The sequence below is a fragment of the Metopolophium dirhodum genome, chromosome 1, assembly GCF_019925205.1.
Source record: "Metopolophium dirhodum isolate CAU chromosome 1, ASM1992520v1, whole genome shotgun sequence".
NCBI classification, from domain to species: Eukaryota; Metazoa; Arthropoda; class Insecta; order Hemiptera; family Aphididae; genus Metopolophium; species Metopolophium dirhodum.
The window spans coordinates 26,316,491-26,332,076 of record NC_083560.1 but is presented as its reverse complement, the minus strand read 5'-3'; the positions used below and the strand labels follow the sequence as shown (position 1 = coordinate 26,332,076).

The 15,586-nt window shown below is 28.8% G+C and overlaps 1 protein-coding gene and 2 long non-coding RNA genes across 5 annotated transcripts; all 3 read left to right on the top strand.

The window, feature by feature from the left end:
- The first annotated feature begins 568 nt into the window (after positions 1 to 568).
- Positions 569 to 6,399, top strand: LOC132935470 (protein-L-isoaspartate O-methyltransferase domain-containing protein 2-like). Of its 2 annotated transcripts, none has more exons than XM_061002031.1 (6): positions 569 to 670; positions 3,045 to 3,402; positions 3,500 to 3,634; positions 4,922 to 5,022; positions 5,090 to 5,243; positions 5,304 to 6,399. In XM_061002031.1, exons 2-6 carry the CDS (start codon positions 3,087 to 3,089, stop codon positions 6,047 to 6,049), a joined length of 1,452 nt encoding a protein of 483 aa, XP_060858014.1. In that variant the 5' UTR covers positions 569 to 670; positions 3,045 to 3,086; the 3' UTR covers positions 6,050 to 6,399. The 2 variants fall into 2 exon arrangements, with proteins under 2 accessions (XP_060858014.1, XP_060858015.1); XM_061002032.1 differs by having other exon boundaries at positions 579 to 683.
- Positions 6,400 to 8,838: 2,439 nt separating this feature from the next.
- On the top strand, positions 8,839 to 10,440 carry LOC132936099 (uncharacterized). Its single transcript, XR_009663396.1, has 5 exons — positions 8,839 to 9,079; positions 9,165 to 9,436; positions 9,503 to 9,639; positions 9,716 to 9,899; positions 10,284 to 10,440. It is a non-coding gene; the product is annotated as an uncharacterized LOC132936099 (long non-coding RNA).
- Positions 10,441 to 11,004: 564 nt separating this feature from the next.
- Positions 11,005 to 14,940, top strand: LOC132936098 (uncharacterized). 2 transcript variants are annotated; one of them, XR_009663395.1, is made up of 7 exons: positions 11,005 to 12,461; positions 12,586 to 12,703; positions 12,790 to 13,058; positions 13,116 to 13,252; positions 13,316 to 13,500; positions 13,929 to 14,072; positions 14,673 to 14,940. It is a non-coding gene; the product is annotated as an uncharacterized LOC132936098 (long non-coding RNA). The 2 variants fall into 2 exon arrangements; XR_009663394.1 differs by having other exon boundaries at positions 11,005 to 12,703.
- Positions 14,941 to 15,586: the final 646 nt, after the last annotated feature.

Here is a 15,586-nt window from a genome sequence, read left to right as displayed (position 1 = left end):
TTATTTAAAGGTCAAAGGTTAAATTTTGATTTTGAGCTTAAAAATATTAACTTAATACCCATGTATGGGCCGGCAACAATATTCGCTGCCCCCGACTTGAAACTCTGCGCACGCCTATGATACTACTAAATAATATATATAATATACGTGCTAACAATCGATAGTACAAACTATTCGGTAGTGCCCATCACTAAAATAGCCATACGTATGGAATAACGACAATTTGACGCGTCTGACTAGCAGTGATCGGCAGATAATGGAACTACGTCGCCGCCGTAACGAGTTGTGACCGGGCATTTGTGTACAAATCGTACTGCCGATGACTAATCTGTTCTTTATAATCGTGATTAAGTGGCCTTTATCACGTTAGTTACGAGTCGTAGGAACTTACTAATGAATAGTGGGTAAGCGCAATTGCCAACTTGTAAAATCAGTAATCACCCATGAATCCTGGTAAATTGATAACTCAAACTATGTTTTGAACTACCTAATTTTGGTTGGTCAAACTGAGTCACTGAGTTACCAAATCTTGAAACACTGATTTGACTCGATTAGTTCATTTGAAAGAGTCGACACATCGAGTCGAGAGTAGTTCTGGTCACTAGTTCATGAAGTACACGTCCCTAACGATAACGCTACATCGTCGTACAGACTCGTCATCACGGTATAGGTAAGTACAAAAGGTAATATAACCAGTAACCACATAATATAATAACTCACTAGGTACCTATTAAAATATATGATATTATGATTAGTAATAATGGTAAATAGTTAATAGGGAAATAATATTAATTTGTCTTGTCCCGGAATTGTTGTTTTTGTGTTGTTGCGCAATTGTTAACATTTCGTTTTTTGTGAGATTTCAAGACATCGGCGATTATTGGAACACGAGCGATAGGTACCACACTTACGTGTGGATATTATAACAATAATATGTAGGAATCTAATATTTGTTAAAAATGGTCTACCTATGCGGTGGTCTGATCCAGTGTTCGGAACGATCACTATAAAATTTACTTAGTTCACGTTTGCATTTTAGATTCTGGGTGGAGCGATGAATGTATTGATTTTACAATGTATGTTTTTTTATTTTTGTGTCTGTGTACACGATTAGTAGTCGAAATAATGCTTCGATTTTCAACTTCAGTATTTTGTTCGATGGTAAAGTGAATCTAGTTGGTACTTTTGGGAGGTCAAAAAATTCCCAATAATTTTCAAAAGCACCCGAATAAACAAAATAAAAATTAAGGAAAAACGGGAATTTTTACGCAATATCGGTTTTTGACAAAATCGAATTTTAGTTTCTGGTGTAACATTAAAACAAATGAACGTATATACATGAATTTTTCACTGGTTGTTTATATTCGCATTTTCTATGTACGATAAAATTTTTATTTGTTTTGAACTGTTTAGAAACATTTTCTGGTTTCCAATTTTATTAGTCTTTTTTTCTATGAATGTTAATAAAACTTTATTTTTTGGGTAAAAAGCTTGAAAATTTAATACAAGGCTCCTACTATATTGTTACAATGACATTTGAAAAATATTTAAAATCTGTAGTCACAGTTTTTATTTATAAGCATTTAAAGTTCAAATCTTGACAAAATACGGAAAAATCAAGAAAATTAGCAAATTATTTTGAGTTGAGAATTCATAAAAATTTTTCTGTTTAAATCTAAGATTTGAAAATGTAATACAAGATTATCCATAAGTTTGTCTACCTTTATCGAAAAAAAAAAGGTCTATAAGAAAGTCAAATTAAATTTTTAAGAGCGTTTGAAGTTCATATTTTCACAATATTGGATATTCACTCGATTTCTCATGTAGTGGTTTTGTTATTTTATTGTAATTAAAAAACGTATGACTGTAGATACTTTTTTAGTTTTTTTTTCTATGAATATCAATAAAATTTTATATTTTGTGTTAAAAAGCGTGAAAATTTAATGCAAGGCTCCTGATATATTGTTACAATAGTAGTTAAAAAATATTAAAAATACAACTGCACAATTTTTTTTTATAAGCATTCAAAGTTCAAATTTTGACAAAATTTATAAAATTTTTAACTTTTATAGCTAAGGATAGAAAATTTAAAACAAGGCGCTCCACGTAAATAGGTTATATATAAATTACTTTATTCACAATAATATCATCATAATATATACTTGGTAATATCATAGGCTGACTGACCGTTTTCGCTTAGAATTGTTTTTCTTATACAATGATATTATATCATTGAATTCAAATTTAACACCATCCATTACAGTGACCCACTTGTAACCTGCTGTACGCGGAGCGATATCCACTTACTCACCTTTTTTTTTAACAAACACGTCACGTTCTTAGAAAATATTAATGCGTTCATTTAATTTTTTTAATTTAATTTGTATGTATTGTTTAAATACCTACTAATACAAAATCGTAGAAATCATAATATTATTGTTGTTTTATGTCCAGCAGTGTCCACTGGAATTTCAAGTATATTTTTTTACTCATTAACTTTTATTATAATAGTATTATCAATCATTTTTTATTAAATAGTAAATACATTTAAAAATCGTTAAAATTAATTAAATATATAAACGTTGTTCTTGCTCATGTTCTATTTAAAAAATGAACAAATGACTTTCATGTATCGTTCACTAAATATGAATGACGTTCTTTCCAAACACTGGTCTGATCGCATTGTGAATATGGTCCTGTATAGCGTACCTGTTGTCGATGGTCAAATCGGCTATAATCGGTGTTGTACATTTTACACATTCAACATCTCTTTATCCGTGAATTCAGATTGTATTGCATGTCAGAAATCTACGAATTTCAATGTACATAATAATATGCACAGTATATAATAGATGTATAATGTATGTACCTACCTATTTTAGTTATTTATTATGCTTTTAAATATCAAATTTTTTTGTATTAACTTGTTATACCTAACTAAATTGAAAATTATAAATAATAAATTGCTTTATTTTGCACAATTCTGATATCAATCAATTTTGTAATTTCACTTCTTATTGTTAACATGGATTTTTGGTTTGCAGTTGATTACAACTATTATATTGGTGGTCTAACAATCAATAAAGATGGGTCAATATGAAAGTACAAATCGATTATACCACTGCAATGATCAGCTTATTGATGGATTAATTATGAGAGAGTGTATATACTCAACTAATGTGGAAAAAGTGTTTAGAAGTGTCGACCGAGAATTATATTATACCAATGATAATAAACTAAATGCCTATAAAGATACAGATTGGCAATCAGGAGATGTTCATTTGTCTGCACCAAGTCATTATGCTACAGCTTTAGAATGTTTGGATCTCCACAAGGGTCATAAGTTTTTAAACATTGGTTCTGGAATAGGGTATTTTAGTACTCTAGCCGGCCTTTTATTGGGTAAGGCTTATCTCAATAATTATTCATTGTACTTCCAATCCATTTATACTCTTTAAAGTTTAAATTGATTGTCGAAATGTTTCCTTATTTTTTATAGGTGTTAATGGAGTTAACCATGGCATTGAAATTCATAGTTCTTTGATAGATATTGCATATCAAAAGTTAGAAGTATTTAAAGAAAATTCTGCAGCAATTGACTATTTTGAATTTTGTGAACCAGTATTCATCAAAGGTATAATATACTTTATTAATATTAATTAAATAAGTAGGTACTCATAATTAATTAGAATCCTGTGAAACGGGTCTGACCAAATGTTTAAAAATAGGTTATAACTTATAAGTCTCTTGAAGACAATATTATTTTACATTTACTTTACAAAATCCATTTTATAAAACAACTTATAATAAATTTAAAAAGCCTGGGAAGTTGTTCTACTGTATAATAGTAGGGAGCTGTAGGGTCTTCCTTTTCGTTTAACAGTGTAATGAATATGTTAAGTGAATAATGAAAATAAAAGTTAATGATAATTTATTGTATCCGTCAGTTACTATTTTTAAGAATATTTTATTCAATCTGTATTTTGATATTATATTCTACTAATCCGTGCTATGAAACAATGCAACTCAGTTCTGCTTATAAATGATGGATTTTTGCTGTCTCAAACACGGTATAGAAAATAACAAGTAGGGAAAGCAAGCTTTATCACTGAATACAACTATTTTATCAGCAATCGGAGTTAGCAGACAACAGTTTTGATAATTTCAAAATAAATAATTGGCAGGTAAACTAAAAAATGTAATATTATATTATTTTACATATTATACACGGTAAAGAAGATAACTTATCTTTTATACCATTTAGAAACATCAAAATTAAAAATTATATTTCTAAACAATGTACCTAATATTATGAGGGAAGCATGATAATGTATATTGTATACAATATATATTGATATATTATTAACAAAACAAAATTAAAAAACAGTATGCATATTTTATTGATTCATTCAATAATTAAAAATATGTCTACAATATACAATGGAAACGTGTGTGTTTGTAATAGCTGCAAGAGGTGGTCTCCATGTTTTGGGTATAGTTTTTTTTAGATTTCCTAAGAATCCTGAGCGGTGAGTTGTAAAGTACCTACACAATTATTATGCATAAAAAAAAGTTAGTTATTTGAACACAATAATAATTGTTTAGATGTAAACAATGGTATGCTTAAAATAAATGTATCAGGAAAAAGATACCTTACAACCAACGCTATTCCTACTTGTTATTTAGATAGTTCTAATAATTTCAATATACCAACATTATTTTTCTATTAGGTTGAACTTATTTTTGACAAAAATATACCTTAATTCATAACCATGAAATTTCATATTAATATTACATATTAATTATTATTAGGTATAATAATATATCATATATTATTATTATTAACTTATATGTCAATATTGATGTACCATAGTCACTTAAAATTATTCTTAATATTATTAAAATGTAACTGTATATGTAGGTAATGCATGTAATCTAACGTCAGTGGGTTACTACGATAGAGTCTATTGTGGAGCTGAAGTACCACCAGCAGAATCTTCATTTATGATGGCTCTCATTAAAGTACTGTTTCATTCTACAGTTAATCTTTAATGATAAAATCAAATAAACTTTTATAATCTGTATTTAGATTGGAGGTGTATTGGTTATGCCATTGAAAGGGGCCCTCCAGAAAGTAACGAGGGAAGGTGAAGTCTCGTGGAAAATAATTCAAGTCGTTCAAGTATCGATACCACATCTTGTTGTGTCAAAAAAATGTAGCAGTATGGAAGTTTTAAAGTTTCGTAAGTTAATTTATTGTAAAGTGAAAATAAATAAATTTTAAATTTTTGTATTCTTTTCAGCTACTATTCAACCAATGAGTTTAAAAGAGTTATGCAGATCAAACATTCGTGCAACCATACGAGACTGCTTGAATGAAAGTCATCCTAACTTGCAAATGTGCATTAAGTGTAAACCAAATATAAGTTATGATCAAAAATTGTTAAACGAGGCTAGCCGTGGATTGGTGAGTTTACGGAGCGTTGTAGATATGATTTCTAACCTGGAAACATCAGATCTGGATTCAACATCTGGAAATGAAGCCATTGAAGAAGATAAAGATGACGACAATGGCGATGATGTTGATGTTGAAGAAAAAAATACTAGTGGACAGTGTGATAAGAGTTTACTTAAAAAAACTGCATCAGATACCAAAAGAAAATCATCAGAAGCTGGATGTTCTTCTGAACAAGATAAAACATTGCCAGAAAAACCAGAAATAACAAAAAAAATGAGAATTAATACATTATCTTCTACAGTCAATAATCTCTCCAATAACGAACCTACCCATCTTGATTTTTTGGAGTGTATGTTAAATGATTCACCCGAGTCATCTGATTTTGATGATGAAGAAAATGATAATAATGGTGAAGATTTGTTTGATGGTGATATTGACTACGACAGCGATAATGTTGAAGAAGTCACTTACCGCTTTAAATACCGCTTTCTGAGCAATCGTAAAGAAAATGAGATGAGTAAACTTCTGAAGGTTAAAATTAATCAGCTACCAGTACCAGCTATGCTCAAAGTGTTTCTCAACTACAATTAAGATGATTAATATGATTGTTGCCTGTTCATAGAAACATTTTTGAAGAAATACAATTTACTCCCCTAAACTATTTAAGCTGTGGGATATTAAAATAAGATAAAACACATGTCATAATATAATATAATTTGTATTACATTGTGTGGCGTTAAAATTTATTTGAGATTTTTTTCTGAATTTTTTGTAAAATTATTTATGTTATTTTATTTACTTTTATAATAGCCAGGATAATATAATACTATTTTTTTTGAACTATTTCAAATGCAATAATTTATATTTAATATATTGTCAGATGTATAAATGTTACAATGATTACTATTATAAAATATACCTAATATGTAAAGATCAATAAAGGAAAGTTTTCATAATGATTTTCAGGAAATTTTATTGAACTTAAATTATTAAGATTTTTTCATAAGCACAATTTCTTATAAGCATTTAAAGTTAAAATTTAAATAGGGTTAAGTGGATGTTGCTCTGCTCAACATTAGGTTACAGCTGTAGTAGAAGGTGTGAAATTTGAATTCATTACGGTCTTGCAAAAAATACTTTTGAATAAGTTGTAAGATACTAATACTAGTATTTGATTAAAAAGTAGTAAAAATACTTTTAAAATACTATTATAAAATTGAAGTTTCGAATACCTACAACTCACTAACTATTTTAATACAAATACAAGAATTTTTTTTTAAATTATAGATATACTTTATTATATCCATATTAGTATAGGTTTTATGTTAGATACTACTCTAACAATTTTAATGAAATTTAAAAAGTGGTAAGTGGGTGTCGCTTTACTCAACATTATGTTATAAATGGGCCACTCTAATAGATGGTATAAAATTTGAATTCATTACAGTCTGCAAAAACTACTTTTGAATAAGTTACAATTTTAATAATTTCACAAACACTAAAAAATGTCTTATGATTTAATTATAATCACAATATTATGTTAACATATTTAAATATTTAATTCACATATTTTTCAACTAATATTGAAATAATTATATAACAAAACAATAAATAAAAACTTGTAATAACTTAATATGTAACTATTTTCAAATTATTAGATTTATTTTTAATTTTAATCATTGTTATTTACTATACTCAATAATTTATGTTTTCATAAATTATATATCACTAACGAAATTTTTTTTTTTTTAATAATGAATTTATGTTATGTTTTATGTGTTATATAAATTACATAAAAAATTGTATGTATGTGTGTGTGTATTTGAGATAGGTACATTCCGATGTATAACGTATGCTTTAGCGAGATGTTTTTTGCTTGTGATTATATAATATTTAAACTGTAGGTATATAATGTGTGTGCGTACTGCGTTTTGTTTGTACCTATGTGTGTCTGTTCGTGTTTGTTGAAATTATTAATATACAAGTTCGCTCAGTTCGCAGTGGCGGCTATTCTATATAGGTACTCAAGGTTGTGTATCCGTCGATACACATTATAGATGGGAGGGTGGTTATGGACCACGGTTGGTATAGTGGGTTAGGATAGGTCCAGTCATGTAAAGTATTTGAGTAAAAGTATTTGAGAAAAAGTATTCAAATACTTTTTTAAGTATTGAATAACTTTTTAAATACTTTCAGCATGAAGTATTTTGAATGATATTTTAAATACTTATTTTTGTATTAAATACTTTAGTTTTTTATTTCGAACATTTTATTTTTATTTGAAATATTTGTTTGGAAAAATATTATTTTCAACTAAAATAATAGAATAATAGTGTTATTTAATATTCTGTATTTCTGTGTTAGCCAAATCCCGAAGGTTTGTAATAAATAATAATGTAATGTAATTAATAAATAATTAATAAAAATAAAATGATTATAAACTTACTGTGTCTATAGACTATATTACGATAGTTAAGAACTTACTTTAAAAACCAAAAGTATTTGAAAAGTATTCCAAATAATTTTTTTAAAGTATTTGAGTAGTATTTGAAATATTATACAATTAAAGTATTTGAGTAGTAGGTATCTTAGATACTTTTTAAAAGTATTCTTTACAGGACTGGTAATGACCATAACGTTTTTATTGTTAAGCATGCGGCCACTGCTATAAACTAATAATCAGCGCTTAGAAAGAGAAGTCAGGGGTACGATTGTAGAGTGAGCGAGAAAAGAAACTAATTAGTAAAATGTATACAGTTCCTTATGCAGGCTTTAGTTTATAGGTCTACTATGGCGGGTACGATGTCTTCATCGTATAAATAACCAATACAAGATGATATTATTACGATATTTATTAGACATTAGTGTGCACTGTTCACTTAAATTCCAGCGATTCCACTGGCATTACACTAGAGCACTATATGACGTGTAGTTGTTTGAAATCGAATACGAAATAATAATATAATCGTCGAGATAATCGGTTTGAACGTCTCGACGCATTGGCGCGCGTAAGGCGGACTGTCACTGCTTCACTGCCACCATAGGGCATATACGTTGAGGATCGACCGGGAAATGGCGTTTTGTTGGAGGTGGTTGTGAAAATAATAATAATAATAATAATAATTTCTGAATTCAGATCGGACCATAGATAATAATATAGGGCACGTCCATAAGTTGTTATCAGTATGGTGTCCGGAGCGCGGCGCGGACGTGCCGATGTCCTGAAGAAGTTGTTTTGATAACGTCGGAAGGTTACGTAATAATATTGATAATCTATGTTTCGGCGATAGGCGGTAAGGTACAATAAATACTTCTATAGTGCCCTCACATCAGCAATAGACTGTAATCTGTATTCTGAACTATCACTATGTACAACGAACGATGGTTATAATTGTTATCATATAAATAACAACATAATATTATTATTTTTTCGTATGCCGACGTTGAGTTTGAATCATTTGCGAATCACGATTATTTGAAACTTGAACAGAAATACAGACTACAGAACAGTCGTACAGAGTTCTATTCATACATTTTAGTACAAAATCGCCACGGATGAGTGTATTCTATTTAGCAATACATCCAATGTATCACCTCGCCACATTACGTTAATTTTCATTTGTAAGTATTATCTTCTAATTGCACTGTTTATACTTCTTAATAATATTGGAGTCAGTCTAGTTTGCTAATTTGTTCACAAATATAGATTTCCAAAAAATCAATGAAATAAAAGGAAATAATGACTAAAAGTCTTCGAATTAAATGATTATCCCAATTTCTACCTTGCATAGAATCTGCGGTAATCATTTCACAATTAGTGATTGTAAACAATGCTCAGTAAATTAGTAAACACGATCAGAGGCTGTCTCAAAACATAATCCAAACCACTTGTCTGGGATAGAGAGTTAAAATAAATTTTGTTATTTACGGCAACATCGGTACTACTCGTGAGTACTACTAGGAAATCGCATCTAAGAGGTAAAAACGTTTAACATAAATTATGAATTAGGTATTTATATATTATTTACAAAATGACAATTTCAGAAAACTTTGTTTCTCCAACGATGAGTTAGCAGAAAATGAACAGACGAATAAAGGATTTTGAGGACTTACAGTTGATGATTTTGATTAGCCCAGAAAAGCCTTAGATACTCAATAATGTCTAATTCACACACACTTATGTAAGTATATCACTCAAGTATCCAATTTTAAATGTTTGCCAAAACCAAAAGTCACTTAAAAGCTTATCGTTTTTAGGTCATAGAATGGATTATACTTATTATTGTTTTCGAAATTGAAATAATATATTATGTACCACATACAAGGAACTAGGAAGTGGAGCCAATGTATTGACAATTTTTCAGACGTTGACTTTCTTGAAGATAATTCTACCGACTCAGATGAAGCCATATAATATTGGAGCGAATTGTGCAACTCAAAGGTGAGAATATTGTTGATCGGTTTTTATTCTAAAGCTATTAACTAACATACCCACCTGTTCACGAGACACATCGTATTACATCTAATTGTGTGCGTGGACATATATTTGTGTATCGAAAGCGCTCAGCCCGTTTAGTCAAAATGAATTAATAAATAAATAATTGTATGTTACAATCTTAAAATATCCATGACTTGTTTTAAAAATAAAATACAATTAACATAATAGGTGCTTCCCCGTAAGGTTCCTTAAAAAATATTTTTGCCTTTAAGTTTGATTATAACATTATGTCATATCAGTCTTATTCACATTTGCATGTTGATGGTTGTGCAAAGAGAGAAAACAAGTGGTGCACTGACATATTTTTAACAAAGTTTTAATTTCTAGGTAATACAATTTTGCTGAGCTAGAATCCAATTTTAATAACGCAGAGGGCCTCAATGTATTTAAATTGCAAAAAAACAAATAACTACTTTGGACCATTGGTATGTTTCCTAAAAGGAAAGTGCATCTAGTTGGATGCGTTAAACAGGTAAAGATTGAATGTTTCCACACGTTTTCAAGTACATTGGGAAAAAGAAATAGATAATTAAGGAAAAATGATTATAATTTTGACAAAAATTGATTTTGTTTTATAAGTGTAACTAAAAAAACAATACCTCGGTATAGATACATGTTTTGTTTGCCGAATGTTCCTATTAGCATTTTCAATACACCATACAATGTTTAAAACAATTTTACTCTGTTTAGCTTATTATGGGGATAAGACCATGTCATTTTTTCGATTAGTTTTGTTTTTAAAATTACTGTCAATAAAAATGTCTTTGCTCTCTCAAAGAGTTTGAAAATGTAATACTGGGATCCTTATAGTTTCTATAATATATGTTCAAAAATATTAAAGATACATAGCCACCATTTTTGATAAGCATTTAAAGTTCACATTTTGACAAATTTCATCAACAATTTGCAAATTATCTTGTAGATAAAAATGTATTAAATGTTAAACTGTATTTGTGTGCTATTATATTTAGCCTATGCTTATACTATATAGTATATAATATGCTTTTATTAAATCTGTTTTGTTTTCAGGCGATGGTTATTTCTTGATTTCAAAGTTAATTATAAAATTAAATCTTAATTAAAATATACTCTGCTCAAAAATTTAAATATTCATTTTCCAAATTCCTAGTACAAACTTTTTATCACATATTTTATTATTTGAATGTTCTTTAGAGTTTACACATAGATTTTTCCTTGTCTCTTATTTAAACAATTGGTTCAAAAGCCACCTCAAGGTGTTATAACACATGCCATTTGTAAATCCGTAACTATTGAACAAGATTTGTTGATGTATACAATAAGATGTATATATGTATATATATATAGTATTATTGTATAAATATAATTTAGCAAATAAGTGAATTATTCCTCAGTCCAATGAAGCTAAAATGTGCTGAGGCAACACTTCAATATATGTTGTGCATATAACACCGCTACATGCACAGGCACGAGGCAGTCCCGCTGTCGTGGTGGAACTCGACGGGAGCGTAGAGGTTCGACGGTTGTACGCGGGTAAGCGACAACTGTAGCACGGACTAAGTGTTTTATTTTATCAATAAGTGTTTCTGACCGAAAGTTGTGTTTTAAAGTTTTATTTCAGGCTTTTGTCGTGAACAACACTTTTAGAAAAGGTAGCAAGACACTCTAGTACTTACTTAATCACCCAGTACTCGTTATCGTGATCAGTCGAGATTTGTCTGGGTTAAAGAGATATCACCCTAGGACATCCAGTACTCGTTATCGTAGTCAGTTGTTCGAGAGTAAAGTAACCTTAGAATTGTATAGTGTAAATCCTGTTGGACCTCTGTTTAATTATCCTTTTGTGCAGTACTCGTTATATTGGTCACCAAAAGGAGCATTAAAATAACCTCATACAGCCGGTGTCGATAATTTACTCGTTTGACGGTTAGAGAATCGGAAACCGAAATATATCTGTTATATACGCCAAGACTTTGCGTGGCGTATACAATAATACTTAATGAATATACTTTTTATTTGTATTTTTATTCGAAAGAACTAAATACTTCTTTTAATTCTCGTGGTCTACTCCAAATTCCAATTACTAATATTTCGGAATGAACTATTTTAAATGTTGTTTCTAAAATATTATTTTAAAATGTTTCTAACTTCTGACAATTTACATTAAGGTTTCGCCAAAATACAAGCAGATAACAGAATGACTAAACACCATAGATAATATTATATAAGATTATAATAATCATAATAATAATCTAAAGCCGCGTCACGTAAGATTTGGTGTGCGGCACGCTCGCTATCCGTGGGCCTACGGATCGCTTGCGCCGCAAGAAATATTTGCGGCGCAAATTTTTAAACAATGTAATTTTGATCAAGTGTGGACCCACCTTTATATTATCTATGCTAAACACCTGAAACCCCCGTCGGATCATCACTTCGACATCGGTAAAATTTAACGCCCGCCTCCGGCAAGAAATCACCACCAATTTATTGATAACCATTGTGACTTATCACTATGTACCACAAACTGTAATAGTAATAATTCTTATCAAATAAATAACAACATAACAATATTATTTTTTTGTTTGCCGACGTTTGAAATGTTTGAATCACTCCCGAATCGTGATTATTTGAAATTTGAACGAAAATACAGACTACAGCCGTGCAGAGTTCTATTCATACATTTTAGTACAAAATCACCATGCATAAGTGTATTCTTTTTAGTAAAACATCCAAAGTATCGCCTAGCCACATTACGTTAATTTTCGTTTGTAAGTATTATATCATGGTTGCATACTTATTATATTTCTTAATAATATGGAGTCAGTCTAATTTGCTAATTTGTTCACAAATATAGATTTCCAAAAAGTCAATGTAATAGAAGAAAATAATGGGTCTTCGAATTAAATGATTATATTCCGATGTCTATCTGGCATAGAATCTGCGGTAATCATTTCACAATTAGTGATTGTAAACAATGTTCAGTAAACTAGTAAACATGGCCAGAGACTATCTCAAAACATAATCTAAACCACTTACCTGGGATAGAGAAGTAAAATAAATTTTAGGAATTTACAGCAACATTGGTACTACTCTTGAGCACGACTAGTAAATCGTATCTAAGAGGTAAAATTCATGAACTTATGTTGTATTTATATATTTCTTACAACTTAACATTTTCAGAAAATTGTGTTTTTCCAACGATGAATTAGAAGAAAATGAACAGACAAATAAATGATTTGGATGCCTTACAGTTGATGATTTTAATTCCCCTAGAAAAGCCTTAGAAACTTAATAATGTCTAATTTACACACACTTATGTAAGTATCAAATTTTAAATGTTTGCCAAAACCAAAAGATATTTAATAGTTTATCATTTTTAGTTCATACAATGGATTATACCTACTTATTATGGTTTTCAAAACTGAAATATATGATGTACCACATACAAGGAACTAGGAAGTTGAGCCAAAGTATTGTCAATATTTCAGACGTTGAATTTCTTGAAGATAATACTACCAACTCAGATGAAGCCATACAATATTGAAGCGAATTATGAAACTTAAAGGTGAGAATATTGTAGATAGGTTTTTTATTTTAAAGCTATTTTGCTATGCTATTAACTAACATACCCATCTGTTCACGAGACACATTGTATAATATCTAATTGTGTGCGTGGACATATATTTGTATATCAAAAGGGCTCAGCACGTTAAGTCAAAATAAATTAATAAATAAATAATTATATGTTAAAATCTTAAAATATCCATAACTTGTTTTAAAAATAAAATACAAATAAGTGCTTCCCTATAAGGTTCCTTAAAAAATATTTTTGCCTTTAAGTTTGATTATAATATTATATCATATCACTCCAATATATTAAGACAAACAGTACAAAATTGGATCTACTGTATTCACATTTGCATGTTGCTCGTAGTTCAAAGAGAGAAGACAAATGATGCACTAACATATTTTTAACAAAGTTTTAATTTTTAGGTTATACAATTTAGCTGAGCAAGAATCCAATTTTAATAACACAGAGGACTTCAACATATTTAAATTGCAAAGAAACACATAACTAGTTTGGACATTGGTATCTTTTCTTACATGAAAATGAATCTAGTTGGATGAATTAAACAGGTAAAAATTGAAAGTTCCCAGATGTTTTCAAATACATCAGGAAAAACAAAAAGATAATTAAGGAAAAATGGTTATATTTATGCAACACCAATTTTTGATAAAAATTGATTTTGTTTTATTGGTGTAACTAAAAAAAAAAAAATAGGTGTAGATACATGATTTGTTTGCTGAATGTTCGTATTAGCATTTTCTACACACCATACAGTCTTTAAAACAATTTTACTCTTTTTGAGCTAGTTATGTGGATAGGTAATACATTTGAATATTTTCTATTAGTTTTGTTTTTAAAATTACTGTCAGTAAAAATGTCTTTGCTCTGTCAAAGAGTTTGAAAATGTAATACCGGGAATCGGGATCCTATTATAGTTTCTACAATGTCTGTTCACAAATATATGAGATACATAACCACCATTTTGCATATGCATTTAAAGTTCACAATTTGACAAAATTCATCAACAATTTGCAAATTATTGTGTAGTTAAAAATGTATTAAATGTTCGATTATATATTTAGCTTATGCTTATAGTAATAATTGATAAAAAATTATAACAGTAATATTATTTATCAAATTGAATTAAATAAGTAAATTATTGTTTACAGGTCAAGAATCCCATTAACAACGAGGAAAGACAAACTTCTTTGCAACTTCCGAAAAACTTGAGTCGCTGTTATTAAAATTCTTCAAGTATCAACGATGGACATAATTGATGAAGACTTTTAAATTAGGTATATTCTGATAGGTACCTATTTCCTTTAATTTGTAATTATTTTTCCTATGTTTGCCCCCACCACCCATCAGAAAGTACTTAGTTACTTTATTTAACTAAAAAAAAAACTATACCTATAAATTGTGGAGTTATGCTTGTGAATAAAATTATTTTTTCAATGACTAATGTAAGAAAACTTTAGTTTTAAATTTTATAATAAAAAAAAAAAGTAATTAGGTTGTACCTATTTAAAATCATTATAAGTTATATATCAAACTTTTAAAATGTATTTTTAAGTTTAGAAATATATGACCAATGTAGTAATGTGTTGTAAATTATTGTTATTCCTGTAGCAGTTATTTGTACATACTAAATAAGAAATTAATACTAAGGGAGAAAATAATAAATCATAATATAATATAAGATAATATAACTGTAGCCATATAAAACAATTAAAACATTTTGTTTTTCATGTCTATGGACTTAAAACTAATAAATTTCAACTTTTAACTTAATTATTTCTGTGCTTATGAACTCGATCTATTTTAATATGATAAGAGCGCGGATTCGTATGATTTTACATATTTATTCTGGTTGATGGTATGATATGCTTAAGTGAGCACAGAATTAGTTTCATTACGATAACGATTTAAACTGTGAATCTTTTGGGCTGCATAATACGACAATTAACTAACTTTTTTCATTTTAAGGACTTATTTAAGATTTTAATTGCATTTTCCTGTTTTTTTTTTTTAGATATTTTTGAATTAATTACTATTGCAATATAGAAATGTTTCTATATGAGAT